General features: G+C 41.5%; 1 protein-coding gene across 10 annotated transcripts in view; it reads right to left on the reverse strand.

Annotated features, from left to right (window-relative positions):
* The window catches only part of syne2a (spectrin repeat containing, nuclear envelope 2a), a 90,296-nt gene extending 64,060 nt beyond the window's left edge, over positions 1 to 26,236 (reverse strand). For 5 of the 10 annotated variants that reach the window (XM_079645486.1, XM_079645487.1, XM_079645488.1 and 2 more), the window contains exons 1-40: positions 26,112 to 26,236; positions 23,301 to 23,362; positions 22,031 to 22,126; positions 19,657 to 19,734; positions 19,476 to 19,568; positions 19,030 to 19,220; positions 18,269 to 18,468; positions 18,017 to 18,117; positions 17,750 to 17,839; positions 17,415 to 17,528; positions 17,175 to 17,312; positions 16,787 to 16,951; positions 16,511 to 16,623; positions 15,612 to 15,780; positions 15,238 to 15,334; positions 14,929 to 15,131; positions 14,648 to 14,800; positions 13,967 to 14,104; positions 13,738 to 13,839; positions 13,287 to 13,454; positions 12,345 to 12,503; positions 11,593 to 12,270; positions 11,055 to 11,189; positions 10,595 to 10,750; positions 10,312 to 10,472; positions 9,352 to 9,664; positions 8,628 to 8,743; positions 8,104 to 8,221; positions 6,648 to 6,814; positions 6,268 to 6,418; positions 5,322 to 6,178; positions 4,671 to 4,829; positions 4,248 to 4,398; positions 3,766 to 3,924; positions 2,572 to 2,739; positions 2,361 to 2,462; positions 2,068 to 2,271; positions 1,676 to 1,881; positions 1,197 to 1,304; positions 845 to 1,103 (exon numbers count right to left, since the gene is read on the reverse strand). In XM_079645486.1, the coding sequence (XP_079501612.1) occupies positions 845 to 1,103; positions 1,197 to 1,304; positions 1,676 to 1,881; positions 2,068 to 2,271; positions 2,361 to 2,462; positions 2,572 to 2,739; positions 3,766 to 3,924; positions 4,248 to 4,398; positions 4,671 to 4,829; positions 5,322 to 6,178; positions 6,268 to 6,418; positions 6,648 to 6,814; positions 8,104 to 8,221; positions 8,628 to 8,743; positions 9,352 to 9,664; positions 10,312 to 10,472; positions 10,595 to 10,750; positions 11,055 to 11,189; positions 11,593 to 12,270; positions 12,345 to 12,503; positions 13,287 to 13,454; positions 13,738 to 13,839; positions 13,967 to 14,104; positions 14,648 to 14,800; positions 14,929 to 15,131; positions 15,238 to 15,334; positions 15,612 to 15,780; positions 16,511 to 16,623; positions 16,787 to 16,951; positions 17,175 to 17,312; positions 17,415 to 17,528; positions 17,750 to 17,839; positions 18,017 to 18,117; positions 18,269 to 18,468; positions 19,030 to 19,220; positions 19,476 to 19,568; positions 19,657 to 19,734; positions 22,031 to 22,126; positions 23,301 to 23,362; positions 26,112 to 26,187 (7,074 nt within the window). In that variant the 5' untranslated portion in view covers positions 26,188 to 26,236. The remainder of the gene's footprint in view (positions 1 to 844; positions 1,104 to 1,196; positions 1,305 to 1,675; positions 1,882 to 2,067; positions 2,272 to 2,360; positions 2,463 to 2,571; positions 2,740 to 3,765; positions 3,925 to 4,247; positions 4,399 to 4,670; positions 4,830 to 5,321; positions 6,179 to 6,267; positions 6,419 to 6,647; positions 6,815 to 8,103; positions 8,222 to 8,627; positions 8,744 to 9,351; positions 9,665 to 10,311; positions 10,473 to 10,594; positions 10,751 to 11,054; positions 11,190 to 11,592; positions 12,271 to 12,344; positions 12,504 to 13,286; positions 13,455 to 13,737; positions 13,840 to 13,966; positions 14,105 to 14,647; positions 14,801 to 14,928; positions 15,132 to 15,237; positions 15,335 to 15,611; positions 15,781 to 16,510; positions 16,624 to 16,786; positions 16,952 to 17,174; positions 17,313 to 17,414; positions 17,529 to 17,749; positions 17,840 to 18,016; positions 18,118 to 18,268; positions 18,469 to 19,029; positions 19,221 to 19,475; positions 19,569 to 19,656; positions 19,735 to 22,030; positions 22,127 to 23,300; positions 23,363 to 26,111) is intronic. The other 5 variants (XM_079645485.1, XM_079645490.1, XM_079645492.1 and 2 more) reach the window with 4 other exon arrangements.
* Positions 26,237 to 27,802: the final 1,566 nt, after the last annotated feature.

The following is a 27,802-nucleotide window of genomic DNA, read 5'->3' on the forward strand; positions in this document are numbered from 1 at the left end:
AGATGCGCTCAAGTCTCCGTTCATTGACCCGACCTGACGTGTTCCAAATGTGTTCATTTCAAAGTTAATGTTAACACTAAAAAGTTAATATTGGTTGAATGTTATTTTCATACAACTGGATTTTTAAGGTTTGCATTCCAATGCCACTCTGATCAATTATTTCAAATATTATATTATATGATAACTGTCACTGCAGGGACCGGAGAGTGTGTTGATGAATATCTATTTTGATTTATGCCAACTAATCCATCATTACAAAATCTGTTCACCAACAACACATGGGCACTCCTTATTAAAGAAGTGTAAACAAATGTGAAAGTAAATAAACCACAGAACAGTGCCACACCCTCTGTATCACATTACACACTGCTATAACAACTGCCACTTAAAAACTACATGAAAGCAGAGATAATTGCTAGTTAAAGGTGGGGTAGGTAATTTTGGAGAAAGCAGCTCGAGTGCGCTAGAATTTGAAAATACACAACCGGAACATATCTGCCACTTCCTCACAGAGCCCCTCCTCCAACACACACGAACGTGCACATGACCAATGAGGGCACGAGATAAGTTTGTGCACAGATGGAAGGCTGACAGGCAGGTAGGCCATCCAGTTATTTTTAGCCGGGCCGGCTCAGATGATTGGTCGTGCTTTTTACAGTACCACGGCTTCCACAGATGATATTTTTTATGGATGTTAAGAGCATTCCATGGAATATAACAAAAAGTGTACCTCGAGCCGGTTGCTCAAACTTACCTACCCCACCTTTAAGATAACATGTCCAAAAAATGGGGCAGCTCAGTCTTTCATAATGTAATAATATATTCTAATTAGATGACACTTTACCAGACTCTGGGTTGAGAGGTTTTCACCAAGCGGAGGATCAACAGTTCCTCTCAGATCTCCATCAGAGGGGTGAGTGGACTTCAGAGGAGTCTGAAACTCCCCCATGTCCCTGCTCAGAGAGCTCTGCTCCTCCGTGGAGCCCTGTAGGAAGTTGTGGTATTGTTGGAGAAGTTTCCTGCTCTGCTCCACCACAGCACACTGCTGAAGGTTGCTGCTCTGCAAGGAGGACACAAGCTGGTTGAGCTCCTCTGTCCTCACCCTGCAGGGGAAACAGTGCAGAGTTGATGCTCAGTTATTATTAGAGGGGGAAATCTTGTCACTTGTCATGTGGAATCAGAAAAACAAAGCTTACCTTTGTTGAAGCGCTTCCTCCTGCAGGACACTTAGATCCTCGTCTTTCGCTGCTTTTTCCTCAGCGCCCTCCAACCACTGTCGTATATGCTCAGTCTCCCTTTGCAGCCTAGAACACACACACAGTGTAAATGCAGGTTACATGACACAGACTCATATGTGCTGTAACCATGATACACTGTCAATAAAATCAACAGTGAGAAGTGGTACCGCCACAGAGCAGTACAATACGAGTTTAACTTGTTCCATTGACCCAATTTGTAACAGAGTTTCTAAAATAAGTGGTTATAGTAAGAATTGGCAGTATAACCTGTATTGACGAAGTCTCATATATCAAAATATCCTCGTGAGCTACTATGTCTGGTTTTGATTTCTTTGTGTCTTTATACAAATTCATGATGAACACATTTGAAAACACAGTTACTGTATGTAACCAAGTAGCGTTAGACAAAGCTTTTGTACACATCACATGAAGGTTACCTGTCCAGATCCTGGATATTCTTCACAGTCTGCTCTTCCGCCTCAGAGAAGAGCTGCTGGGTGTTTCTGACTTTCTCCTGCAGCTGAACCCCGTCTGCAGACAGACTCTGCAGAATGACCGGACTCGCTATGGAGGCCATAACATTCAGATCCTCCTGCACACTCTCCGCCTGCTCGTCCTGCGCCTGGAGCTCGAACAGCAGATCCTGGAGAGAAACATAAGATATTGATGGTGATAAGCATTTTAAAAGCTAGCTTTGTACTCCACTATGTGTAGATTCATAACATCAGAGCTTTCTTAAATAGTTTTGATTTTATACATTTATTACACGTTTCTCTATACATTGTTCAAGTGCGTAGTACACTTTGCAACACATACAAACTGTTTTAACCTTAAGTTTGGCAAGGACTGCTGCAACATCTGCACCAGTGAGAGTGAGGAGGGAGTCCTGAATCTTCTGGAGGGAGCTGAAGCACTCTGCCATCCTGACAGTCATTTGTCCCTTGGCAGCCACCATCTGCCTGTAAACGTCCTCCGCTTCAGAAACAAGCTCCTGCAGCTGCTCTTTCTTCTTCCTCATCTGGGTCTCCACCACCTACCGTAGACAAAGGAAACCAATCAAGAGACGTGTTCCTAACTCGATCCGATCAACTGTGTCTGTGAGCATTATATCAGAAGCTGTACCTGAAGCTCCAGAGGGGGCTCTGTGCTTTGAAGCAGTGCCTGAATCTCTTTGGCTCTTTGATGGAAATGCTCCATATTCTCCTCTTGGGTCACAAGCTCATTCTGGAGACAGTCAGAGGGAGAAGATCAATGTTTAAAGCAAACAAGGAATCTTTGCTAAAAATTGGGTCCAAACCTGTGTATTACAGAACGAATAAGGGATGCTGTCTACCTGCAAGGCATTGATGTCTTCTTCTGTCTGAAAGGAAGGACACTCAGCAAATGCTGCTAGTTTATTGGCCGTCCACCTCTCCACCTCCTCCCCCAGCTGCAGGACCCCATCCCACAGAGCCAGGCCCCGAGGCAGGCTTTCCAGGTGGGAGTCTGTTCTCTCTGATATCTGCAAGAACAGTATTTGAAATGAATGCTACTGTAGCACTGATCTTACACACACAACCCAACTCAACAGAAGACCTTAGAAATTCAATAATTGCAATGTATGATCGCAAATAATCTACTAGAGCAGTGGTTCCCAACCTGGGGGGCGCCAAAGATCGCAGGGGGGGGGGGGGGGGCGCCAGGCCTCAGATGATTTGAGGCCAAATATCATATTTAGACTTTTTTTTTTTTACATATAATTGTAACGCAATACATGATTGTCACTAAAAGCCTTGTCTCTACATTACAATAAAATATACAAAATAATTAATTGATTTTAATAACAATTCAAGTTAGTAGCTATTAAAAGGCATAAAAAGACAGAAATGTATAATTCTTTCTTTAATAGAAATGTTTCTTCTGCCCGTAAAGTGTCCAAACCGGGCTTTTCTGGATAAGCACATTTTTAAAACATAGTCATTGTCCATGCCGGTTTCAGTTGGATTATTTGTCACAGTCATAATTATTTATGACTTTTGAATCCACATAAACACATCGGCAAAATCTGGTTTACTTTGAGCATGTGTTTTAAACAGTTTAATCCCTTTGTGAATTGTTTCCACTTCCGCGTCGTCCTTTAATTTCTTCATGCAGCGGGAATCCAAATGAATTAATCCTGAGTCCAATAACCATCAAAGTCACTCCAATAGTGACTTTTAAACTTTAATTACCGCTGTTTCCCCCCCCCCCCTTCCAACAGGAGTCATTTGGGGGGGCTCTTGGGAAAAAAGGTTGGGAACCCCTGTACTAGAGGATGCTTTACTTTACATATGAGAGCAGCAGCAGATAACACAGTGGGGTAAAAACTATTTGTGTAGTAAATCTTGCTTTAATAACAGTTCATAAAATAATGAATAATCTGCAAGAGAATTGAAAAATAATTCTGAAATCTTCCGAAATTGAATTACTTCTGTGATAGATATTTTTGAGAACAATAATTTAACATCAGCCTAAGCTTTTCAAAAAACGAAAAGTGACTGAAACTCACATCCAGCCAGCGGTCCATGAGAGCATCCGCTTCGTCCTCAAATGGGATCATGGTGCATTCTGGGATCTGACGCAGATGAGTGTGAAGCTGCCTGCAGACACTGCGGACCTCCTCTATACCGTCACCCAGGCCGTTCAGCTCTGATTTAGTGTCCTGGACCTGAGACACCACACACACATATAAAACACACTTAACTGAACTGTTGAGGACAAGGTTTGAGTAGGAGCCCTGAGTGGGGCAGAATGACTTGGGGTCAGGGTAGGGGAGGAGGTTGGGGTATGTACCCTGGGTGGGGTCGGGGGTCTTAGGATACGGAGAAGGGATGGGGAGGTTAGAGAGGGGTTCAATGAGTTATGTACAGTGGTTACCGTTTCCTGGGTCAGTCCGGGTTAGGGTTAGAAAGAACCAGAGCCACGAAAAATCTATCTTGATTTCACTTTATTTGCCAGTTAGGTTTCAATGCAAATGCACCAGAGGAATACCTTAGTGTGTAGTCTCTGCAGGTTTTCTCTCCCCATGTAGGACACTTGCTCACTGATGGTGCTCTCCGCCCTCTGCAGCTTCCCGCTCAGATCCCCACGGATGCTCTGAAACCTCTTCAGCAGCTCTGTGAGCGTGTTACACTGCTCCAGCCTGCATGTGATAACACAACACACACATTCAACCAACTCAGCTAAGATATAACGTTTGGTAATTTTCTTGAAACTCAAAGACACTTAACAGAGTAAAAAAAAATCACAAAAACATCATTAAAACAACACACTTAAAATATATAAAACAAAACATGAATTACAGATTAAAAGCAGAGTTTAATTTGTGATTTGAACATGGTGAGATTGGGGCCAGCGATGGAGAAGGCTCCGATATTTAAATGAATCAGAGAGGACTGGATCTCCCCCCCTTACCGTTCAGTTACAGCTTTCGTGGCCTCCTCCCAGAGCTCCTCGGCCTCTCTGGTCTGACTCACATCAGAGACGCCTGACTGTGAGGATTCCTCTCGGATGTGCTGCAGCTCAGCGAGGTGGCCAGCCAGTCGACTTTCCAGCTCCGTCAATGCACGAGTCCTGCAGGAAGTTACAACATTATTATTGTACAGAGGCAGACATGGTTAAGAGTCATCGTTTCAGTACACCAGTAAGGCATTGCTTGCACAGGTTCATTTTGTCAGCTAGTTTTGTATTTAGTTTTAATCCTATGTCAAATGTCCTGTCTGGTTTTGGTCAAACTAAGACGACATTATCCTGTTTAATTAGTTATTAGCTTTTAAGTAACATTAAGCTGTCTTTGGCTCTTTTCTGCTGTAGCGATGTACATGTCCCCTCTGTGGGACTAATACAGGTATTCTGATTATTATAGTCTTATCTGAGTCAAAGAAAACCATTACCATTGTCTTGACATTACTAAAGTCATTTCAAGACAAAATAATGTTAACTTCATACATTTGAATATTTAGATGTTGACGTTGTGGTGCAGCTTTACCAACATGGCATCTTAGGTTCAAATATGTTCCTAACTTTGAGCAGCTTGAAGCAGTTTGTGTTCTGAGATCAGTGTACCTGTGCTGCAGCGCGGGCAGGCTGGGCTCCTGAAGCCTCAGCTGCTCAGCGGCTCCTCTCATCTCCCTCAGGGAACCCAACAAAGCAAACCTCCTCTGGACCATACTCTTCTTCTCTCCTTCTTTCTTAACTCGGCTGTTCCTTCTTCTTCTCTGGTTTTTTAACGCATCCTCTTCAGACTTCCGTGTGGGAGCCTCCTCCTTCTTAAGTGTGTTTTTATCATCATCTTCTTCCAGCTTTCTCCTTTTGGCTTCCTCGTCCATCTTACATGCGGTGAGATGCCCCTGTGCTCCCCCCTGCTGTGCTGAATCCTCCCCAGGTGTTGTCTGAAGTATCTCTTTAGGATTCAGCTGCTGGGTTTGCTTCATTCTTACTGAAAAGAATCCATCTTTGCCGTCCCTCTTCAGCTCTTTCTCGACTTCCAGAACGTGCTTGGACAATGATGTCACCACATCCTGACACGTCACCTTGGCACCGTCCACAGTCAGAGTCATCCCCGCTGCCTTTAAAGTGCTGTCAACGCCATCAGACTGGGTCCTGGCAGCCTGTAACCTCTGCTGCACCGCTGCCTGCCAAGAGAGTCTCTCCAGCTGCCTGTCTGACTCATGTTCCTGTCTTCTGGAGTCCTGGGTGGCCTGCAGGGCTGGGATCTCTGCCTCCACTTCTCTGACTGTGGCCAGGAAGCATTTCAGAGCCCGAGCGGCAGCCTGAACCTCCTCCAGCCGCTGTCTGAGCTGCTGAAGGTGATGAAGGCTGCTGTGGAGAGCCTGGCAGAGCGATGAAGGGGATGTTCTTTCCTCTTCTGCAACTCGTTCTGAAAGCTTTCTCATTTCAGACCGCAGTCCGTCATCCATCCCCTAGGTAACAAGAGAGGGATAAATAGTACTTTCTGCATATGTCATTATCTGAATTAAAGTGTTAGGTGTCTTAAAAAGCCTGGATGTACCTTTAAATCAGATTCCAGTCTGGCATCAGTCAGGGAGAAGGAGGAAATGTCCACAGGGTCTCTGGCGATCCGCTCCAGGTTTTCAGTGATCAGCACCATGTGACCATCTGCAGACTCCATCAGGTCAGCTGTATTCTCCAAAGATTTCATCCTAAATGGAAAAAAAGCAACTTTTACTTGTTAGAATAACATATGTAGACTATGTAGTTCAGGACTATGATCACATTTCAACCCTAACCCCTCATTAATAACAAAACAAAACTGCATGGACAAAGTTGAAGACATGTTACTCAAACAGAGGAAGGACAGGTAAATAACAAATGTGTTCTCATGCCGTGAGACATGAATCAATACTTTATTATTGATCAGGTGCACTGTACCTGCTCTGGAGGTACATCTGTTGTCCTCTCCACTGCTGAGTCAGCTGCTCCCTGTTTCTTTCCACCTCACCTTCATCTTCCTTGGTCATCAAATGGGAGAACTGGGAATACTGGGAATACTGGAGCTCAAACTCAAACCATGATGCCTCTGTCTCCTGTTTCAAAGTCTGTGAAGGAGGGAAAACGTTTTTCACAAAGCATTTAAAACAGGGGTGTCAAACTCAAGGCCCGGGGGCCAAATCCGGCCCGCGACTTAATTTTATGTGGCCCCACAAGAGCGTGCAAAGAATATATATATGTTTATTATACGGTTACACCCCGATTTACAGAGGCACGTTGCCCCTACTTGGAGCACAGTGCATCTCAAATTTGACTTTTTTCTCAGAATTTGACTTTTTTTCTTCAAAATGTCACTTCTTTTTTTTGATTGTGACTTTTTTTCCAGAATTTGGCTTTTCTTTTTAAATCATTTTGTGACATTCTCACCGAAGAGACTTGCAATTATTTGCCCTAGACTTCTGCTTTCAGTCTTAGTTAATCATGAAGTTATTATTACCTTATCCGATAATCCAATGCAGAGGCAATAATGTAATATAATACATTATTTTATATATATGATATATTTATATATGTATTTTTATATAGTTTTAAAGTTACAACCGGCCCTTTGAGTGCAACTATAATGCTGATGTGGCCCACGATGAAATTGAGTTTGACCCCCCTGATTTAGAACAATAATTTCACCTTGTGAAGTTTGACTATGCAAGAAAATGACTGCTTAGCCATTCTTTAAGTTATAGGTTTTACAAAATACTCAGAAGTAAAAAGGAGCATAAGTGATACACAGCTTAGAGCAGGATTTGAAAAGGTGAACATTTAATAACATGAAATCATTTCTGAACTTAACAAAGTGATGTTTTAACCCTCCTGTTATCCTTGGGGTCAATCTGACCCCATTCAATGTTTAACGTATCTAAAAGAATGGTTCACATTTTTTTTTTTGCTTAGTCCTCACTAAATTAGGAAAAGTCATGAAATACTAATGGGTAAACATAGAATGAACATGAAGGATGATATTGAGGTGACTATTACATGCAAATGTATAATTGAAAACAAAACTACCCTCTGCTTTAGTTATCGGTCGTTTAACAACATCAGAAAGATCTTACTTTAACATTTAATTTCAGTCAGTGAGATTTTATGGTGATTTATATATTCTTCGATAGTCACATAATAGGAATTCTGGATGTATAAAGGGGTCTGTGGGGGGGAAGGTTGGGGTAATGTTTTATTTAAATGGTTATTTAGGTAAGATACCTAAAGCACCAGAGACATACATGTTGGTTAAAATGTGGAATATGATCATTGTCTTGATTTTTAAACTACTGGGGTCAAATTGACCCCAGAGGATAAAGGGTGCAAAGTCAATCTGAGGATAACAGGAGGGTTAACTTGCCTGCAGCTTCTTTCGGTCCTGCACGGTAGAAAAGCTGACAGAGTCTGGGATAAACTCCTCCAAATGTGTTTTGTTCTTCTGGAGTTGAGACTGAAAAGCCAAGCAGGACTTTCTGTACCTGCAGTGAAAGATTTCAATACATCAATATGACATTCTCTGAAACTGAAAAACCTAAATGGGAACAGAGCCGGCTGCAAAATCTGTAAAATTAAGTTATTTAAAATGTTAATATGTTCACAAAGCAGACTGTTTTTCTCTTTGGGGTATTTCGTTTGCTTAGATGACTAACAGGTGGAATCGACAGCAACATACAGTAGAGGGGTAAATTATAAATATTTGTCTAAAATATGTGTCAAATTGTCACTTTTAAAGGATGCTGCTGATTACTTCCTAAAGTTAACCACACAATACAATTTAATTTTGGATGATGATCAACTGCGCTCATCTGTCAGGTCTAGCTTTAACTCACATGCTGACAGTTCTTCAAACCACAGACATTTAAGAGCTGAGATAATAACCCCTACCATTCCAGTACTTCCTGTTCCGAGGAGATCACTTCCTGTTGTGAGGCGGCCGTCTCTGGGATGACGGTCCACTCGGCCTCCTGCTTGGTCTCCACAGTGTCGCCCCTGACAACAGCCTGGGAGATGGGAAGGTCACATAGTAGCAGTTCAGAGACAAGAAGAGAACGAGATACAGCAGAGCCGATCCACTTACTGAGGATTAGCCCTGCTGCTGCTCTCACAGGTCAGTCTCAGCCAATCACGGTGCAAAGTTCTGCTCGGACCAGGAAGTCTTAAGGAAATGCCACTTGAAATGCTATGTATAAAGTGAATAAGATTCATTTGGGAAATGAACACATGCAACAATCTGATATGCAGTAATTAGCCTGTAATACACCAGTGGAATAAAAGCATTTGACTTTTTGTTACCATTTTTCTGGACTGAAACCTGTCTCATGTCAATTTAAAATGTCTGCAGAGGCACAGGAACTGAAGGGAAGTAAAGTTATTGTTTTGGTTTGCAGGTAGGAATCAAAGATATCCGTTTCCCTTTGCACCACCTCCATCCTGAGCAAACTCCCAATAACCTTTTTATGTGACTTTAACTTCACATTGTATAATTTGCTGGTTACAATACAGTTGTAAATGTTTTTCTAGGAGCTTACAGAGTTACTAAAATACCTAGTGCAGCGAGAGAAAGCAAGAAAAACAACAAGGAGATCTAATGAACGTGTTCTCTCCCTACCTGTATGTGAGCCCGGGTCTGCTGGCTGCTCTCTGTGAAGTGCAGCAGACGAGCTTTCAGCGGCTGCTCTTTGGATCTAAGTGCAGACTTCAGTTTTTTCTCCAACCCACAGCTTCTACGTTCCCCCTCCCTCTCTGCCGGGACCTCCTGAGCCCGCAGGTGGAGGATATCACCCCGAGGCTGCGCTGTCACAGAGCCACACACAGGTGAGAGGTCTTGTTGTTGTCTGTCCACGCTTTGTGTCTGACGGTTGCTGTGCTGCGTGTCGGCCGACATTCTCAGCAGGGGGGTTCCCCGGGGCTGCCGTCCCCTGCTGAGGGAAACAAAGGTTTATTAGGGGGAGGTCGAGGCGGGTAATTAGGAATCTCATTAAGATGAATAGAAAGGAAGGATTACACAGTGAATATTCTGAATAATAAAGTTGTCTGCTTCAATTAAACAATGCATTTGAACTTAAATTCAAATCCCAGTTTGTAGCCTATAGAACCTGAATGTTAATTTAAGGGAACATGTTTAAGCCAAACAATGCTGTTTCTTCCTGTCTGTCTTTACAGATTTTTTTTATAATCTAAAATCTGATGTAATTTTTAATGTTCAATGTGCTGTCTACCACAAATTGGTTTTAACACTTAGTAGAATACACATTAAATAATAAGCTTCCTTTCTGAAAAAAAGAAAACAGACGTGTCAAAATACATCCAAAAGAAGCAGATCTTATGGTTCACTTTTATAAAACTATATTATTTCTAAGATATTACAGAGCCGGCTGCAAAATCTGTAAAATTAGACTGTTGTCTTTGGGGTATTTCTTTTGTTTAGATGACTAACAGGTGGAATTGACAGCAACATACAGTAGAGGTGTAAATTGTAATGGTAAATGTTCACTGTAAAAGGATGCTGCTGATTACTTACTAAAGTTAAACACACAATATACACTTCATCTCCTTTGCATTATCCTACCAGTCAGAAGGGAGCACTGCGTCACTGGATTGTGTTTCTTGAGCTTCATCTGACTCCTGGAGCTGGTCGGTTGCTTGGCAGAAGGACTGTCCCTGTGTTAGTGTCTCACACAGCTCTTGTAATGATTCAACCTCATCAGATGCAGCTCCATCCATGACGACCTGGGAGAAATGTGAATTTCAGAGAAACTGAAATAAAGTATCTTTCTGATCATCTGTCAGAAACATACCGCTTGCCGGCACACAGCACGATCAGATGATAATGTTACAGAGTTAGGAAGTACCTGGGGCTGCGACACAGAGTCATGGTCAGTCTGGTCAGTGGTTAGGTGCAGAGTGTTAGTTTGAGTTTCACATTGCACAGCAGAAAATGACTGATGTCCATCTCTGATCTGACACCAAAAGATGGGAACAAAGGCAGCCATATCTCTGCGTACATCCTGAGTGCGACACAAACGAGCAAATTCAACTTTCAAGACAAATGTTAGTGTTGCCAGGTTCATGCAATATCAAAACCGTTGACAGAAAACTAATAAAATGGTTAGTTTGCTGGGCTTTTTAGTTATGACTTGTGTTGTATTGTTACAGGAGTAAAACAGTTACATGAAACTGGATTTATTATTTTTCAGAAATAGATTTAGTCAAATGACACATATTGGCCATCTTGCAGAGAGTTAAATGAGAGGATCAATAACATCTCATTTAGCAGGTGAAACAGTTTTTAATGTGTAGTCCCTGTCATACCTCCCACTGCTTTCTGACTGAGTCTGAGAGGAGCATCAGGTCCTGGAGCTGGGGCCCCGTGCAAAAGGCCCCCAAACACTCCACAGCACTGAGGAACTCATCCAGGATGGCAGGCTGCAGAGTCTTTAAAGCTTTCTGCACACAAAGACATCAAGCTGGACAAACATGCAAACAATGGCAGCTATGCGCAGCACAACACAGAGCTCGAAAGAAGCTAACTTTCAGTTTCATTTTGAGATTCCAAGGTCTGGATGTTGTAGCACAAAACGCATTTGCTCTGTTGTAAGGATTTGATAAGGAAAGCTTTGGTGGAAAGCTTTACATTCACTAAAAGACAGAAATAGAAATGTCTCACACTCATAAGCAGGGGCAACAAACAAAAAAAAAAGGTCAAAACTCTTAAATAAAAATGTACTTTTATTCATTAAAAATCATCAAAATTATGTTGTTGATGTTACTACTGTATATAATATACTTCTTTTTAGATGGTTAAAAAAAATCTATTAGGGAAAGTGATTTCTGTTTCATAAAATTGTACCTGTTTCTTCTTGGCTTGGGACACGGACACCTCTCTGCCACCAAACAACCTGATGGCTTGCTGGATGCGTCCCTGCAGGCGAGACCGGGCCTTCTCCAGCCGGCTCCTCGCCATCGACTGGGCTTTGGAGTGAACTTCACTGCGGACCATCACCAGAGGCTTGGGAGAGGTCTTATCGCTCTGTGCAGTGTCGGACTGCCCTCTTATTCTGGTTTTCAACGTTTGACTTTTTGATGAAGAGGCGCTTTCCTTTTCCTCTGGGTCTGGACTCGTCACATATTTAGACAGAACTGGACTTTTTGGTCCGACTGGGATCCTAGCAGGTAGAGGTTGATCCTTTTGACTTGGACATGAAACTCGAGTGCTGGATTTAGAAAATAACTGGAATACAGGTCCAGGTTCAGCTTGAGTTATAACAATGGTTGGTTTATCATTTGTATTCGCAGGCTGATTCTTGGTCCAACCTCGAAGACCTGTCATCCTTGGTTGAGGCGTAACAGATGGAGTCTCAGGTGAAGCCAGACCTGGCTCCTGGTTTTGCAGCATCACATTCCCAATCTGGTGTACATGTTTGGTTCTGGCCACAACAAATAACCCTGCCTCTGGCTCTCCTGGAGTCTTACGGGATGTTTCAACAGGTTGCAGAAACCCAAGAGAACAAAATATTCCAAAGATCTCCTAAAAAAGAAAAAGAAAATAAGCCAAAGCAACTATTGAACAACTGAAGGTTACCAGACATTCATTGAACTGACCTGGCAGTGGGAGACTGCCTCTGAGATCCTGTCCTGCAGGTCAGAGGTGCTGAGCTTCTGTAGAGGAGAGGTTTTCCGAACTCGTGCCACAAGATCCAGTAGATCCTGTCCCTCAGATAAAACCTGGTTCTCAAGCTGCGGCCCTCGAGAAATCAGCACCTAAAGAGGATTATACCCAGTTTTATCATTTCAGTTGGCATATATATCACACGCCACCGGAAGAGATGCCTCTCTGTGGTATCTATCTATCTATCTATCTATCTATCTATCTATCTATCTATCAATCAATCAATCGATCGATCGATCGATCAATCAAGCAATCAATCAATCAATCAATCAATCAATCAATCAATCAATCAATCAGATACTGTTGTAATAGGCCTAAGGCCTTTTAGTTGCTCATAAATAAGTAGATCAATGTTCTTTATATACTATGGATGCTGGCAACAGTCACATAGTCCAAAGTGAAGGTGATGTTTGAACAGTAATGGTCGAAGCGGGACTTTCAGTAGGGAGTCTGTGCAGATCACAACATGTCATATCTGGCAACATAGTCAACTAAGGAATAATAGAAAAACAACTGCTATAATACCCTAACAATGTACAAGTAATAACGAGTAAATAATTAGTAAACTGACATTAGAAATGTATAGCAGATCTGGCAAGCTGCAATTTGCAACATGCCAGTATTTGCTATTGCTAATTCCACTATTCCTATAATAAAAGCAAATACTTTAGATGTATAAATGAACAGGCTAGAGACCTGCAGGAGTGTGATTTGTGAGCATCTATCATTTGTGTATTATTTATGATCATTTGTAAGTGTTAACAAATATATTTTGTGAAAAGGACTCATGGATCATTTATGATGACTTTTACCTAAAAACAACAAACAACCAAACAAACACAACAAACTAATCCCTTATTAGAAGGTTTGCTGACTTTGGCTGCAGGTTCCAATGCAGAGCCCCCTCTGTGCTTCCTGTCCTCCCTGTGCTGGTGCCAGTCCAGAGCCTCTGAGCTCCAGCGGTCCAGCTCAGCCAGACGGCCCTCCATCCCCGACGCAGCCCGCTGCAGCTCTGCACAGTTCGTCTCTGCTGCAGCAAGCACCTGCCAGACACACACAGGGAATCAGGACTGAACCCTCTGTCTAAGTGTATCATACTAAAATACAGGAGAGCTACACTACTGTATGTACACAGGATAAGAGGTCAATACAAAATCTGTGGAAACAACAATGTCTACAACCACCGTGTTTCTCTCTTTTTCTAATTTGCTCTTAGAATTGCACACATAATAAATCATCAGTATGACTTTAGTCACCAACTACAAGAAGGAAGACGCTCTATTGAAATGCATCACAGTTGGTCAGAGAATGTTTGCAGCAGAGTACCTGTGGGAGAGTTTTTTGGAGGTTCACTGTGTTGCTCGTTTGCAACTCTGTGGACGGACTGAGGCATGAAAGGTCCACCTCGGCCATCTTCTTACTCAGTCCCTAAAAAGTAAAAACAACAAGAAGCAAAAAAGAAAAACCAGTTAAGGCACAGAAGGATTTAAAAAGATTGTCTACTGCTGCTGATTTGTATTTAGTCATCCATTAATGAATATGTAACTTTAACAACCTGTAGTTTCTGCCTGGTGGCCTTCAGTGGGACGGAGGCCACCTCCAGCGGCTGCCTCAGTAGCCAGCTGGCCTCCTGGGTCAGTGAATGCATCGTTTGAAGAGAAGGTGGACCAACACTGGGCTCCGATGATACTTCCTAAGAAGAACAAGCTTTATGAAACCTTTATTGATGTCTGTTTGCCTCTTACGTCAACAACAGACATTCTGTTAACAATGAACATTTAAAATCCTTTGTGTTCATTGCATTAAAAGGTGGGGTAGGTAATTTTGGAGAAACCAGCTCGAGTGCGCTAGAATTTGAAAATACACAACCGGAACAAATCTGCCACTTCCTTACAGAGCCCCTCCTCCAACACACACGAACGCGCACATGACCAATGAGGGCACGAGATAAGTTTGTGCACAGATGGAAGGCTGACAGACAGGTAGGCCATCCAGTTACTTTAGCCGGGCCGGCTCAGATGATTGGTCGTGCTTTTTACAGCGCCACGGCTTCCACAGAGGACATGTTTTTATGTATTTATTGTCAAAGCATTTCATATATTCATTGCTATCGGGATGTTAAGAGCATTCCATGGAATATAACAAAAAGTGTTTCTGAAGCGAATGACCTACCCCACCTTTAACTGTGTCTTCACGTATAGTCTGGGTCCATGTGGAAAGAAGAGTGCGTACTTACAAACATGGTCCTCTTCATGCATTCAGCCCACTGCATGTTAACTTTGCTGAGTTGCTCTGCCATTGTGCGGCTGGTTGTAGATTCTGTCACTTCAATGAGGAAGTTCCCCGCTTCGTTTAACTTAGCTTGACATGACGTCCACTCGCTCATGTCCTACAGTAACCAAACCAACAGGTCAAAACAAAAAAGAAAATGGATTCAGTTTCATTGGACTTTATAGTGAGAGTCATAAAAGGATTATTTTGAGTTGTTCATTGACAGAATTCCAGACAAGAGGTTACCTTTGTCCCCGCTGCAGGACACTGGGCAGGTGAGTGTTTCTGTGCCAGCCACGTCTGTAGAGAAGAGAGGCACTTGTTGTAAATCTCCCACGCTGACACCACTCTCTCCATCGTCCATCTGACAGCCGTCACAGGCTGTGTGATCTGTTCCACTTCATGTTCTGCTTCCTTCACCTGACGAGCAACAAGCTGGGAGTCCTCACCTGGGGAGAAACAGAAACAAATCTATCCTGTCAGTTCAACACAGAGAATATTAAGCTAGGATTTGTGCTATATACCTCGGGTCATAGAAACACATTTAGCTCATACCTAGCGCTGCCTTGCTGGTGTAATTGTTCGCCTTCTCCTTCAGGGTTTGGAGAGAATCCATCAGAATCAAAAGCAGGCCTTGGCGCTCAACAGTTTCCTAAACAAACCAACAAAGTGATTGTGTTGAATTCAGGAAGCATATCTTATCAGATGATTTGCAAGTTTTTTTAAATGCAAAGAAAATAAAAATGATGTCCCTTATTGTCCAGTAGTAGTAATTATGCCATTTCCTTTTATATTCAAAGATTCAAAAGTTTTATTGTGATATGCACACAGTGTAGAAATGGCAATGAAACATGCTGATATTGTGGCTCACATTAGTATGTTCCTGGAACCAGTATAAGAATGTTTTGTCTACATACTGAGATACTTACATGCCAGTCCTGCAGAAGCTGAAGAACTGCCTCCTGGGAAATGTAGGCAGCTTTCCAGATCTGAACCTTAGCACTGATGCGGCTCAGGACATCCAGAACAGTGTGACGGGATTCCTGGTATTCCAGTTTGATCCCTTGATATTTAGCTGTGACTCGGATATTGGTTAATCTGTTAGATGGAAGATGTTGATGCATAATTGTTTTTTTGGAAAAAAACTGTGAATCCTTCAGGGGTGTCAAACTCAAATAAATAAAAAAAAAAAAAAAAAAAAAATGGGTACTAGTCGAGGGCCGGACTGGTTCAATGCTTATTGCAACACTTATTGAAATGAACTTATTGCACATATTAAACCTGGGACTAACACAGCTTAAATTATTGCCTATAAAAACAACATTAAACATTAAATAATCAGTTGCATTCATTTCTTATGGCTCTATCTGCAGCTTTTCCAGAGTCATTTCTTATGATTACATTTTCCCACAGGCCAACAACAGATTAAAAAAAACAAAAAACATGCCCTGTTGTCGCAACAAAGAAAGTGCAGAAGGAAACATCCATTAAAGTCAGTGTGCTGCTCTTTGATGCTAGCTCAAGCAGATACTTGGCATCTCATCTTGGGTGCAGGTTGATCAATGTTTGGGCTCAGGCTCTGAGCTGAGGAGACCCTCAGGATGGAGTGAAGGTGTGCGTGCAATATACCGGCAGAACGGATCTAATAGTAATTAGAAATGATCATGCGGGTCGAAATTAAATCCACTAAGTGCCTGAGTTGGCCCCCGGGCCTTGAGTTTGACACATGTGATTTAACACAACACACTTAAAAGTAGAACTTGTTACAAACATGCTGGTGTGGTATACATTTCATTGATGAAAGAAGTTAAATAACTTTGTCACATACCGTCTTTTTATCTCATCAAAATTCTCAAGGGGCACAACTATGTTCCCCGAGCCGTCCATGTTGCGGTAGGTATCCATAATGTTGACGTAGTAGCTCATCTCTTTGATCAAAGTCTAAACGAAAAACAGCAACCAACATTTATTTTATTTTCATGTCATGAGTCTCAAAATATTGTTCTGCTCTCTTCATATGTTTTCTTGCCCATAGCCTAGAAATTGTTTTAAAACACAACAAAATTGACTTTTTTTAAACAGGAAGCAATTTAATCAAAATAACCTTTTGCTTGTCTTGTTGAGCTCTTGCTTCTTTAGCAGCGCCAGCATGATCTTTCACGCCTCCTCCCTCTTCTGTTAGCGCTTCCTCTGCACGCTGCAGCCACGCCACAACCGAGTCCAGAGGAGGAGGAAGGCTGGAGTCCAGGTCTGCTTTACATCTCTGCAGCTGGAGAACAAAACAAGTACAAAAATAGCTATAAGCAGAAAACCCAGTCATTGTTGTGTCGTCTAATGAATGTTTTATTTATCTGGAGAGGGATAAAGAAGTGAAACAGTAGGAGACACCTTCCAGATCCCAACAAACCTCTAAGACCCTGCCAAATTCACAAGAACCAAAACATGTCAGACAAACAGCGCAGGAAGCAATAAGGGGGCTGGGATTCCCTCACCTCTGCTTCCAGACGGTCCCACGCTGTCCTGAGAGCACATTGCTCTTGGCTGAGCTCAGGGCAGCGTCTAACGGCAGCGAGGAGGGTCATGACTGGTCTCCTTTGCTCAGCGAAGGATCCAAACAGGTTCTGAAACACCTGGAGAACCGGTCACAGTTATAACTTCTAATCACTGTGCAACAATACCAAATAATACACACAAATGAATGTATTCGTCAACTCTCAACGCTCTGTGCTTACCTGATACTTTTCTGCAAAGCTTGATTTCTCTGTAGCTGTCCGTGCCTCGGACAGTTCATCATAGGTTTGCTGCAGCCAGCAGGTCACCTCCAGCGCTCGCTCACTTGGAGAGACCTACGCTTTCAACATTTAAACGGTCAGTAGATATACTTAAATGTCAACCAAGGTGATATTAACTACTTAAATGTGTTGCCATCTCATACAGGCCTGAAGTAACCTCAACTTTCAATAGCCATGCATCATATAAATACCCAGTAAAATGTACATATTTAATGCAAATAAGAACTAAAGATATGCAAATTTGAGAAGAACCTATGCGCCTGGTTTATAGCTACCTGGTGTAACGGTGAAACAGCCACTGCTGGAGTGAATTGAGCAGGCAGGTTGACAGGTGAGAGAGAAAAGGGCTGGACCACAGGGAACAGCTACAGCACCGCCACCAGAAGAGAAGAAATAATAACACCACTCAGTGTCATGCAGGAGTTCAGGTTTGAAAGAGGGAAGGGAAGCCGTATGAAACCAGAGTACTCCCAAGTAGTTACTTTAGAAGGTGTGGAAGTCAAAGTAACAGTAAGATTTAAAGAAGTAGTTTGATTAGCTACCTGCAGATGGTCATCCGGAGACGGCATGTCATTGGAGTACTGCAGAAACTGGGCCACATATGTCATTATGGACTTCTCATCAGGGTCTGGAACATCGACATCTAAAGGTGAAGGTAAATACACTTTTGTTCAGTGTGGCAGAAAAAGAAGCAAAACACTCTTTCTGATTGGTATCATTTCTTATGCAACATTTCTTCTCAGATACTATGAAATATTATTGAGAATTACTCAACAGCACTGAATAAGCCTCACCCTGGGGGTCCAGCAGGCGGGGGATGTGGAGCTCCCTCTCGGCCAGGTGGAAAGCCTCCTCCAGGTTCTCCTGGTTGCTCCTGGACTGAACCAGAGAGAGGTCAGCCAGCTGCGGTCTGAGAGAGCACAGGATGGCCAGGAAGACCTCTCCACTTCTCCAGCTCGACTTAAAGTTCTTCACACTGACGGAGCAACCGACCCTAGACAGAGAAAACAGATGGAGAAAGGAAAGAAGAAGGGGAAGAAAGGAAGATCTGTCAGTCCGTCCTGTAGCAACAGCAAAACTTCTGTCATTGCTTTCCCTGTAGCAGTCACACCAACAAGCCTTCAACCTTATCCATCTGTTTTGCATGAGTAGGAGTAGCTGTCATTCCTCCTGTGAGGAGACGCCATGGCTGCTGTAGCTCTTTTAAGGTTGCAAGTTACTTTCAAGAAAAACTGAGTAAGGACTTTTCCTTTTTTTTTGTTTCTTTTATAAAAAAAGGGAAGAATTATTGTAAGACATATTTTTTGAAGTACGCATCAGAGTTATCTTAAAGCAATATAATACCATATAGGTAAACACATATAATGTTATGGTTAAAACATCGAATACAACACATTACAATATTTCTGGAGTACAATATTAGTTTGTAATAAGTAAGTGGGTCTGAATGGTACCCTCAGACAACCGTGTAACATTATGGAACAGCCAACTTATAGTCTATTAAACCAAATTGTTATACCCCGCTATAAAACATCTTAATTTTTATATAACTTACTTTTGGCATTGGTCCCTGACCCACATGAGCAGGGCCTTCTTGGCTGATATCCGGAAGCGCTTGTGTAGCGGAGACGTCCGGCCTGCAGGGAGCGGGGTGGCCGGGCTGCTGGACCGCGAGTCCAGACTGCACAGAGAGTCCAGAGAGGAGTGACACGAGCTGTAGGACAGAGTGCTGGCCAACTCTTCAATCTGGAACACAGAAGGTAATACCATTCATTAGCTATCAAATGAACTGTATACATAACATGGTCATTCAATTATTACAAAAATCTAAGTAAATTCAAAAGTAACACATATCTCCATGTTTCATTTTGTCAAGAAAACCCACAAAACCATCCTGTGTCTAACCAAGGGATAATGATGTATTAGGAGTTACAACTGAATTTGTATTTGTATCAACAGCAGGGTAATACCTTTTGGCACACGGTTAGTACCAGTACTCACATGACAGTGGAGGATGATGGTCCAGATGAGTCCGAGGATGATGGAGGGACGTCCATCTATGATATCTGGGATGTTTATGTTCACCAGCTTGATCTATACCAACCATACAAGAACACATATTTATAATAAAACAAAAAAACATGAACAATTCAGATGTCCTGTGTGTTGTGTTGAGACTTACAGATTTCTTCTTTAGAAAGTTCAGTGCGGTATCAATGTTGGCCCTCTGCTGGAAGACCCCACGGCCCCTTTGTCTTTTCTGTGGAGACAGATTACGACATCAGCTCTACTGTCATTGTCACAATCCTAGTTTTTTGTCATAATCTTAGTTGTCCGTCTTGTCATCATTTTATGTTGAAATTCTGTTCTCCCTGTGTCTTGTCTTCCTTCCTGTGTTTTCCCTCTTGTGTCTGATTGTGTCCATTGTGTTTCTGCCTCCCATGCCCAGCTGTGTCTTGTCCTGTGATTACCCTTCTTTGTATTGTGGCCCTTTCTCACTTCTCTTATTTTTCATTTCCTCGCTCCTCGGTCTCGGTCTCACCGGAAGTTGATTTGTCTGCGCCATCTTGAGTAGCGTCCCAATGGCCTTATTTTTGCCGGAGAACCGAGGAGCGATAATGGAGGAGCTATAATCGAGGAACTACCAGACCATCCTTCGATGAAATCCTCAGACACTCGCCCCGCCCCCTTACTGTGTATCGCTCACTGATTGGACGATGCAGCGCATGCACTGATCTGATGCTTCTTGACATGAGAGCAGTTTCCCAGCGGAGTGAAGAAAACACATGAAACTCACGAGACGAGAGTTACTCCTCAGTTTATACCGTGTTTTGTTTCAATTCATGTATCATTTAGTTACAAATATATCTGAACAACAAAGTGGTCAAAAATCATTTTATTCATTTATTGGAAACATTTTCATGATCGCTTTTTTCGTTTTACATTTTCATTTATTGTCATTTCCATTCAGTCAGTCATTAAGTGGTATTAAAATGTTAATGTGCTAAATATCCAAACAAACAAACAAAGTGTGCAATCCAATGAATGTTAATCTAACTGGGTTTTGATAGATAACATATCTCTTTTTCTTTGAATTATTTTTATTTATTTTGTGCACTCTAATCAATATTAATCAAACTATCGTTCGTTTATACATTTTAAGAGAAGAAGAAATTATTTTATTTATTTGGGTCTACAACAGATGATACAAATGTTTGTGTCAGTAAATGTGTACTAACAGAGGCGGGGGTGTTTGTGGAAACAACGGGGACAGAGCTGCTGTCAGACGATCAGCTGTGCAGCGTCATCACAAACGGACGTCACTTCACGTGACGCTCCGGAGGAGAGGACGTCCCATTGCTCTTAAAACTCATTTCCCTGCTTCTCGTGGTTTCCTTGCGTCTCTCCATGCTTCCCTGGTGGGAGGGACTAGACGCAGGGAAACGACGCAAGTGAGGGAAGCAAGGAATCCATTTAACCGAAGTGAGAAGGACCCTTAGTCTTGTCTTCCCCTGAGCTCCTTGTCGGTTCATTGTCTTTCCTGTCACCCTTCATGTTTGTCACGGTTAGTTTTGTCTGGATGCTACCTCGTGTTACCTACTCTTTGGATTACCTCGTGTTACCTACTCTTTGGATTACCTCGTGTTACCTACTCTTTGGATTACCTCGTGTTACCTACTCTTTGGATTACCTCGTGTTACCTACTCTTTGGATTACCTCGTGTTACCTACTCTTTGGATTACCTCGTGTTACCTATTTTTTGGATTCATGTTTTTGTTTAAAGCTTTTTTTGTAAATAAAGCTCGCTTTTTGTTGCATTTTGAGGCCCGCTTCCCTTTTTGAACTGCATTTGGGTTAGGGATGTCCCAATACCTTTTTTTGCTCCCGATCCGATTCCGATCATTTGATTTGACAATTTGCCGATACTGATTTTTCCCGATCCGATCTTTATGCAATGCATTAAGAGGAAAAAAAGCATTCAAGTTGTCCCTTAAGGTTATTTTTTTATTTACAGTAAATTGGATATTCTATCCAACATGGATATAGCTTCTTTCTTTCACAGCAGCATTGGATCAGTTCAGTTGTGCAGCATTGGATCAAAACAAAATAAAGCTTATCAGTACTCGTTAGCTTACTGCTACAATTAGACACTGCACCCTGCCCACTCTGTTGCCAGATTTGAGAGAGATAAGCAACCAGGTCTATGAAAACAAGCCCCAAAGAAGCAACACGATGTTCTGTAATTTGAAACCAAAACTAAGGCCTCAGGATGACTTTAAGACTTGAACATGGTCATTTTTGTTTTGTAAATTAAAAAATAAAGTATTTAAAAAAAAAAAAAAAAATCCCGATCCCCGATTTTTTTTCTCCCGGTTCCGATCTTTTGAAAATCACGTGATCGGCTCCGATCCCCGATCATGTGATCGGATCGGGACATCTCTAATTTGGGTCCTACCTTTTCCCGAACCGTAACAGTCATTAAAGTATTTTTACCTACAGAATACTTTTCTACTGATTCATGCTAGGATACATTTGTAAGCATTGCAGTAACTCACCATAGGTTGGCCACTCATCACCTCCAACAGGTCAAGCAGTTGAGACCCATCTCTGAAGTCAGAGAAGAGGTCGGACACAAAAGAGGGCGAGCATCTCTGTAACAACACACACAATTAAGTTTTAATATTATTTTGCCAAATTAATGAATGAGTTCAGGTTTCTGAACTGTTTATGTTTTTGCAAACCACATAAGAAAATCTCAGGCGCAACAGGAAGCAAAATGATTTATGGGAAATGTGATCTTCCTGGTTGTTTACCATGTTCTAAGGCGAAAACACTGTCTATCAACCTGTGTATTTTGCAGTGACGTGATTTTGAAATGCTACATGTAGCTACTTTGTAAATTCAGTTTTGTATCCTAAACGTATTGCAATGACACTGAAGTGTGGGTCACAGCTTTAGGTCAAATCACAACAGAGAAGTTTGTCCTCTAGACATAATGGGAGTATTTCCTGTTAGGGGTCGTCAGTGCCCCCATATTGGTGAAACAGCTGGTTATGAACCGGTGACTTTATGGACATGAGGTTATGAAGGGGTGCCTGGATTCAAATTACGTGCTGTGCTTCCTCACAGAACCACTATTTATACTCCAGCCGGGCGTCACCAGCAGATCAAGGAATCTTCCAACAGATCCTCTGTAAGCGGCTTAACTGCACCTCACCGTCTGAACCACGAGTCAGCATGTCTGCATGTGCTTCACATCATTTACAGCCCCACCACAGCACGACGTCATCTCAACACTTTAAGTACAGTTCTCCAAAAGACGTGTTCGTATGCTAATTAGTGTTTCAATAGCGCATATTGTGGACAAGCAGGCAAACTCTGGGTGTAACATTTCCACAACTGTGATCATACTGTGCTTGTAACGTATCCTACATTTAAGGTGCTTTTTGGACATAACACTCAAACTTTAAGTGAACTTAATGTGAGAATGTGGAATCAGGTAGATTCTGTCTTACACGTGAACTGATGCTGCAGACATGTTTAATTTTTTCTCACAAGTCCCTTTCTGCATCACTATAGCCTCTAATAAACTCATTTAAATAATCCAAAGATATAACATCCTAAAGATATATCCTATTTTAAGCCCCAGGTCTTTATTTAGTTAACTTAACATGAGCTGTTTGATACTTCCTGCCATAGGAAAAACTGCTTAGACAAGTATAAAAGAGATTAAAACCACCCTGCTTTTCGACAAATGTATCAAAAGTTCATGTTCATTTATTCCATAAGCATGATATATTAATATGGTATCTCAAAATATAGTACCTTAGAAAGTTGAGCATTCATCCAGTTGGTGAATGTCCTCTTCTGAATCTGTTCATGCTCCACTGTGGAGGAAACAGACAAACACATTGTAAGAAAAGTATGTATTAAAGTGAGTATCTGATCACTGGCTTCATCAATCAGACTGATTTATATAAAACAAGTTTTAGTCATTTCAACTTAAAGAATGTGCTAAAGCATGTTTTCTAAGACTGTGAGCTATTCAGCTTTAGCTGGACTGAGAAGAGCAACTAATGCAAACAAATGCACAGAAAAATTCTCAAATATATTACAGTATCTTCCTCAAAAGCAACATGACCTTCCCTGACTTTCCCTCTCTGAAATATGCTTCTGTAAAGTCTGTGATAATCCTGATATTTCTAAATAGCAGTAGGGTCTCTGATCTAAGCAGCCCGGAAGGCCATAAGCTACTCACCAACAGCAGAGGAATAAAGGACCTGTCGACCCTCCATGCTTATAACTAATAGTCAATAAATCCATCAATAAGGAGAATAGATTGTACTTTTAACAACATATAACTAACACCACGTGAGCCACAGTGGCTGGCTTCCTGTTTGAGCTAAAGTAAGGCTACCGTCTCAGATCTGGCTGCAGGATGGGATTGCTTCCAAGACAGTGACAGACAGAGATAGATACTGAGAGACACAGCAAATATACACAGAGACACACACACACACAGCAGTGATGGACTCTGAAGCAGACATGCACACACACATTGAGGTGGTTTTGGGCATACATGGTACTGGAGATGTCTCTAAGCTTGTGTTGACAAAACATGAATATTTAACTCATTATAACGGTTTTTTTCCTGCGGTATTATGGAACAGAAACTTAAAGAAAATTCAGGTAGTTTTGGAAATGTATTTTAGTTTGAAGTATGCTGACAAGTAGAGCTATGTGGAGAATGTTGGTTATCTTTTCATCAAATGAAAGAATTTGCTTGAATTCATTTCAGATTCAAAATATATAACTGCTTTAATTACAGTTACATAACACACAGTGGGTGTGTCTCATAATGATATACTCTTACTTTTTTAAACCTTTAACAACCATTTATTGTATCTATCTGCAATAATGTTTGTAGTGCTTTTTAAACTGCAAAATGACACATCAAAGGTTTATTTCGTGCGGACCAAACATGGCTATTATTCCAAATAAGTTGTGGAGACTAGTTTGTGATTCAGTCTGAACTGTTTGCTTAGGAGCATGCCAAGGCAGGAAAGCCCTGAGCATTTTAATCACCCCACTCCACCCAGTTCACCTGACGTGCCAGTACAAACAGCAGCAAATAGCTTCACCAAATAATAATACAGTTCTGCTACAGGCCATTGCAAGGCAAATATGTTTATGAGGTAAAGAAAAACTATTACAGATTCTTACATAGACTTCTTACGTTAAAGGTGGGGGTGCCATGTATATCTCATATTGTTCCCATTTTACCATCTGCAGTGGTTACACTTAATTCAACAGGTAAACGTTGAATACAAACAACATTTCCATAATTTTCAAACAGCATAACAACATTTTTAGTACAAGCATGTCTGGTAACTAAATATCTGTCTTATTAATGAACATGGTTAACTTACAAGTTTATTTTCAAAGAATGAAGCAATCATTACACATTTACTGTGCAGTAGCTGTGCATGAAGTCACAACAAAACAATTAAAGCAACGTGACTCAAGAACAAGTCTATTAGACCAGGAAATGGAATGTTCCTTCTAACTAATGATGGAGTCACATGGACACTTGTTGATGTTACCCAACAAACATATCAGTTTTTCCTATTTCCTTATTATAACACAATAGTTTATTGTCCTTTCAAAAATCATGTATGCTATCACATGGCTAGTAACACAATTAACTGATAACAAATGATTAATACTGAAACAAATGAAAGAGGAGTATTGAAGTGGAGCAAAAACAAAGAGATAATATGTAAGCATTTTGTAAAGAGTTCATACCAAACACAAGCCAGGAATCTTCATATATCATGGTCAACGAGCTGAAATCCCTTTTAACTTGCATGTGGCTTTTAACAAGCTGCTAACTAGTTCACTTAAATGTCAGAAAAGTTTAAAAAGTTTAATCTCCACACATGTGAAATAGTAAACAGATTATACAAATTGTCAGTGCACAGGGAAACATCACCTCCACTCTCAGCAAACAATCATTTAATGGTGGGGTAGGTCATTTTGGAGAAACCAGCTCGAGTGCGCTAGAATTTGAAAATACAGCCGGAAAAAACCCGCCACTTCCTTACAGAGCCCCTCCTCCAACACACATGCACATGACCAATGAGAGCACGAGATAAGTTTGTGCACAGAAGGAAGGCTGACAGGCAGGTAGGCCATCCAGTTACTTTAGCCGGGCCGGCTCAGATGAATGGTCGTGCTTTTTACAGCGCTACGGCTTCCACAGGTGACATTTTTTTAATGGATTTTTTGTCAAAGCACTTCAGATATTCATTGCTATCGGGATGTTAAGAGCATTCCATGGAATATAACAAAAAGTGTATCTCAAGCCGGTTTCTCAAACTTACCTACCCCAGCTTTAAGTTGCCTATATTTATTTACCACTTTCATTTCACTTTTCAAGCACTTCTTTAGTTGATGAACACATATATATTATTACATTACATGTTACTTGTTAGACGCTTTTATCCAAAGCAACTTACATATACATCAGATCCTAGTAGCCTAATGCAAAATGGATTGAAATCCCCTCAACACATTTCAAAGTTTAGCCAGCACGGCCATCACATGTCACAACATCATGTACAGGAATAGACTGACCTTGGAGGAGCATGTGCACGTTGTCGATGTCCAATGGAATGCCTCCATCGTCTTCCTCTGCTACACCTGAAGCCATGTAGCCTCTGACCACAGCAGGAGATCAACCTCAGTAAAGATGCACAACACGTAGATTAGAAAGTGTTCCACTCGAGAGAAATCAACAACACCAAGGGTAAAAACTGCAGTGTCAACGTTTCTTCCATAACATTTAAGTTAACCGCCTCCTCTGTTTGATTAGTCATGTTATGAACACACCCATCCACACCCATACTTTACCTAAGACAGACACAAGTACACACTTGCAAACATTCAACAAAGAGTTCAAAGAAATAGCTGCTCTGTATGGAAGTAGCTAGTCCATCTCTACAAACACACACAGAAATAACAGGCCCGGTCACAAGTCTTCAACATACCTGTAGTAGGGCTGTAGTCACGGATCAAAGCTAGTACATAATGTCTAACAATGAAGAACAGTAGGGTGTGTAACATGAACACTAAATATCCTCAGCTTTATCCTTTCAGATTGGCACAACTCTGCGATGAGGTCCCTTCAAATAGGACTTGGCTGTAGGTGCTCATAAATGAAACAAGGTGCCTCTTGCCTTTTTGAGCATGAGGACAAACAAGAGTGGAAAGTCCCGCCCACGCTCACTGCAGGCCCAAATCACTCCTGCCGGCTCTCATTCAAACTTTCTCTTGGCTAAAAAGTAATCACATGCTCACAAATGCCAGAGTCAACTGGTTTGGTTTCAGCTGTGTTTGCAAAAGCAAATCCTTGTTACTGATGTTTCAGGAAACAAAACACAGTCAGTGTCTCTGGAAGTGTACTTTTGTTTAATGCATTAATGTGAAGCTGTTTTAAGTTCCTTTTAGGGGTCATACCAACTTATGACTCGACATGTTTGTTTAAAAAATGAATCTTCCTTTTCTCTCTCATTTGGTTTAATTTTGAGTAAAGTGCTCCTTTAAGGATTTTCCATTCACCTGAAGAGCAACAAGGTGCATTGACAGTGGAGCACATTACACAATGCCAACTTTACCCTTGACAGCAGTGTCAATGTTTTATTTGTTGTTTCACTATGGTGATCAGACATAGTTGACAGTCAGCGTGGGCAACACAGCAGCTGCACCCTCACCTCAAATTCCCACCTCTGTTATGGCACTGGCAAAGGCACCAGAAAGCCGAGCATGATATTGGGAAAGAGAAACCATGATGTGAAAGTAAGGGGTTAGAAGGTTATTGTAGTGTATGTCCACTGCATTTTTCTTCACATAATCATGCAAAACACTTTTTGAGTTTTACGATTGTTGACTTATCCATCCATACCGTTAGCTTTGCCCAGAAATCCTGAATAGAAGAAACATTAAGAATGAGATACGCTTTATACCCTTTGTTGACAGAACTGATCAAAATAACTTTTTCTTGTCTAGATGGAAATTGTAGTTTCAGTGACATGGGTGAAACAACATTAGATCAAATGTACAGTAAAGGTATTACATTTATTTTAGCTATAATATATGCATGTATAGTACTGTAAGACCCGTTTTTTAACATAACATCATTGGTTTCTTTCAACTTTATTATATTTAATTATAATGAAATGGTTCTGAATCTGTAAATATGGAAAAAACTGTGCACTTTTCACAAATGTGTGTTGTGAAAGAGCAAATAACCCCGATATTTCAAATTC

This window comes from Notothenia rossii (assembly GCF_949606895.1).
Source record: "Notothenia rossii genome assembly, chromosome: 8".
NCBI lineage: Eukaryota > Metazoa > Chordata > Actinopteri > Perciformes > Nototheniidae > Notothenia > Notothenia rossii.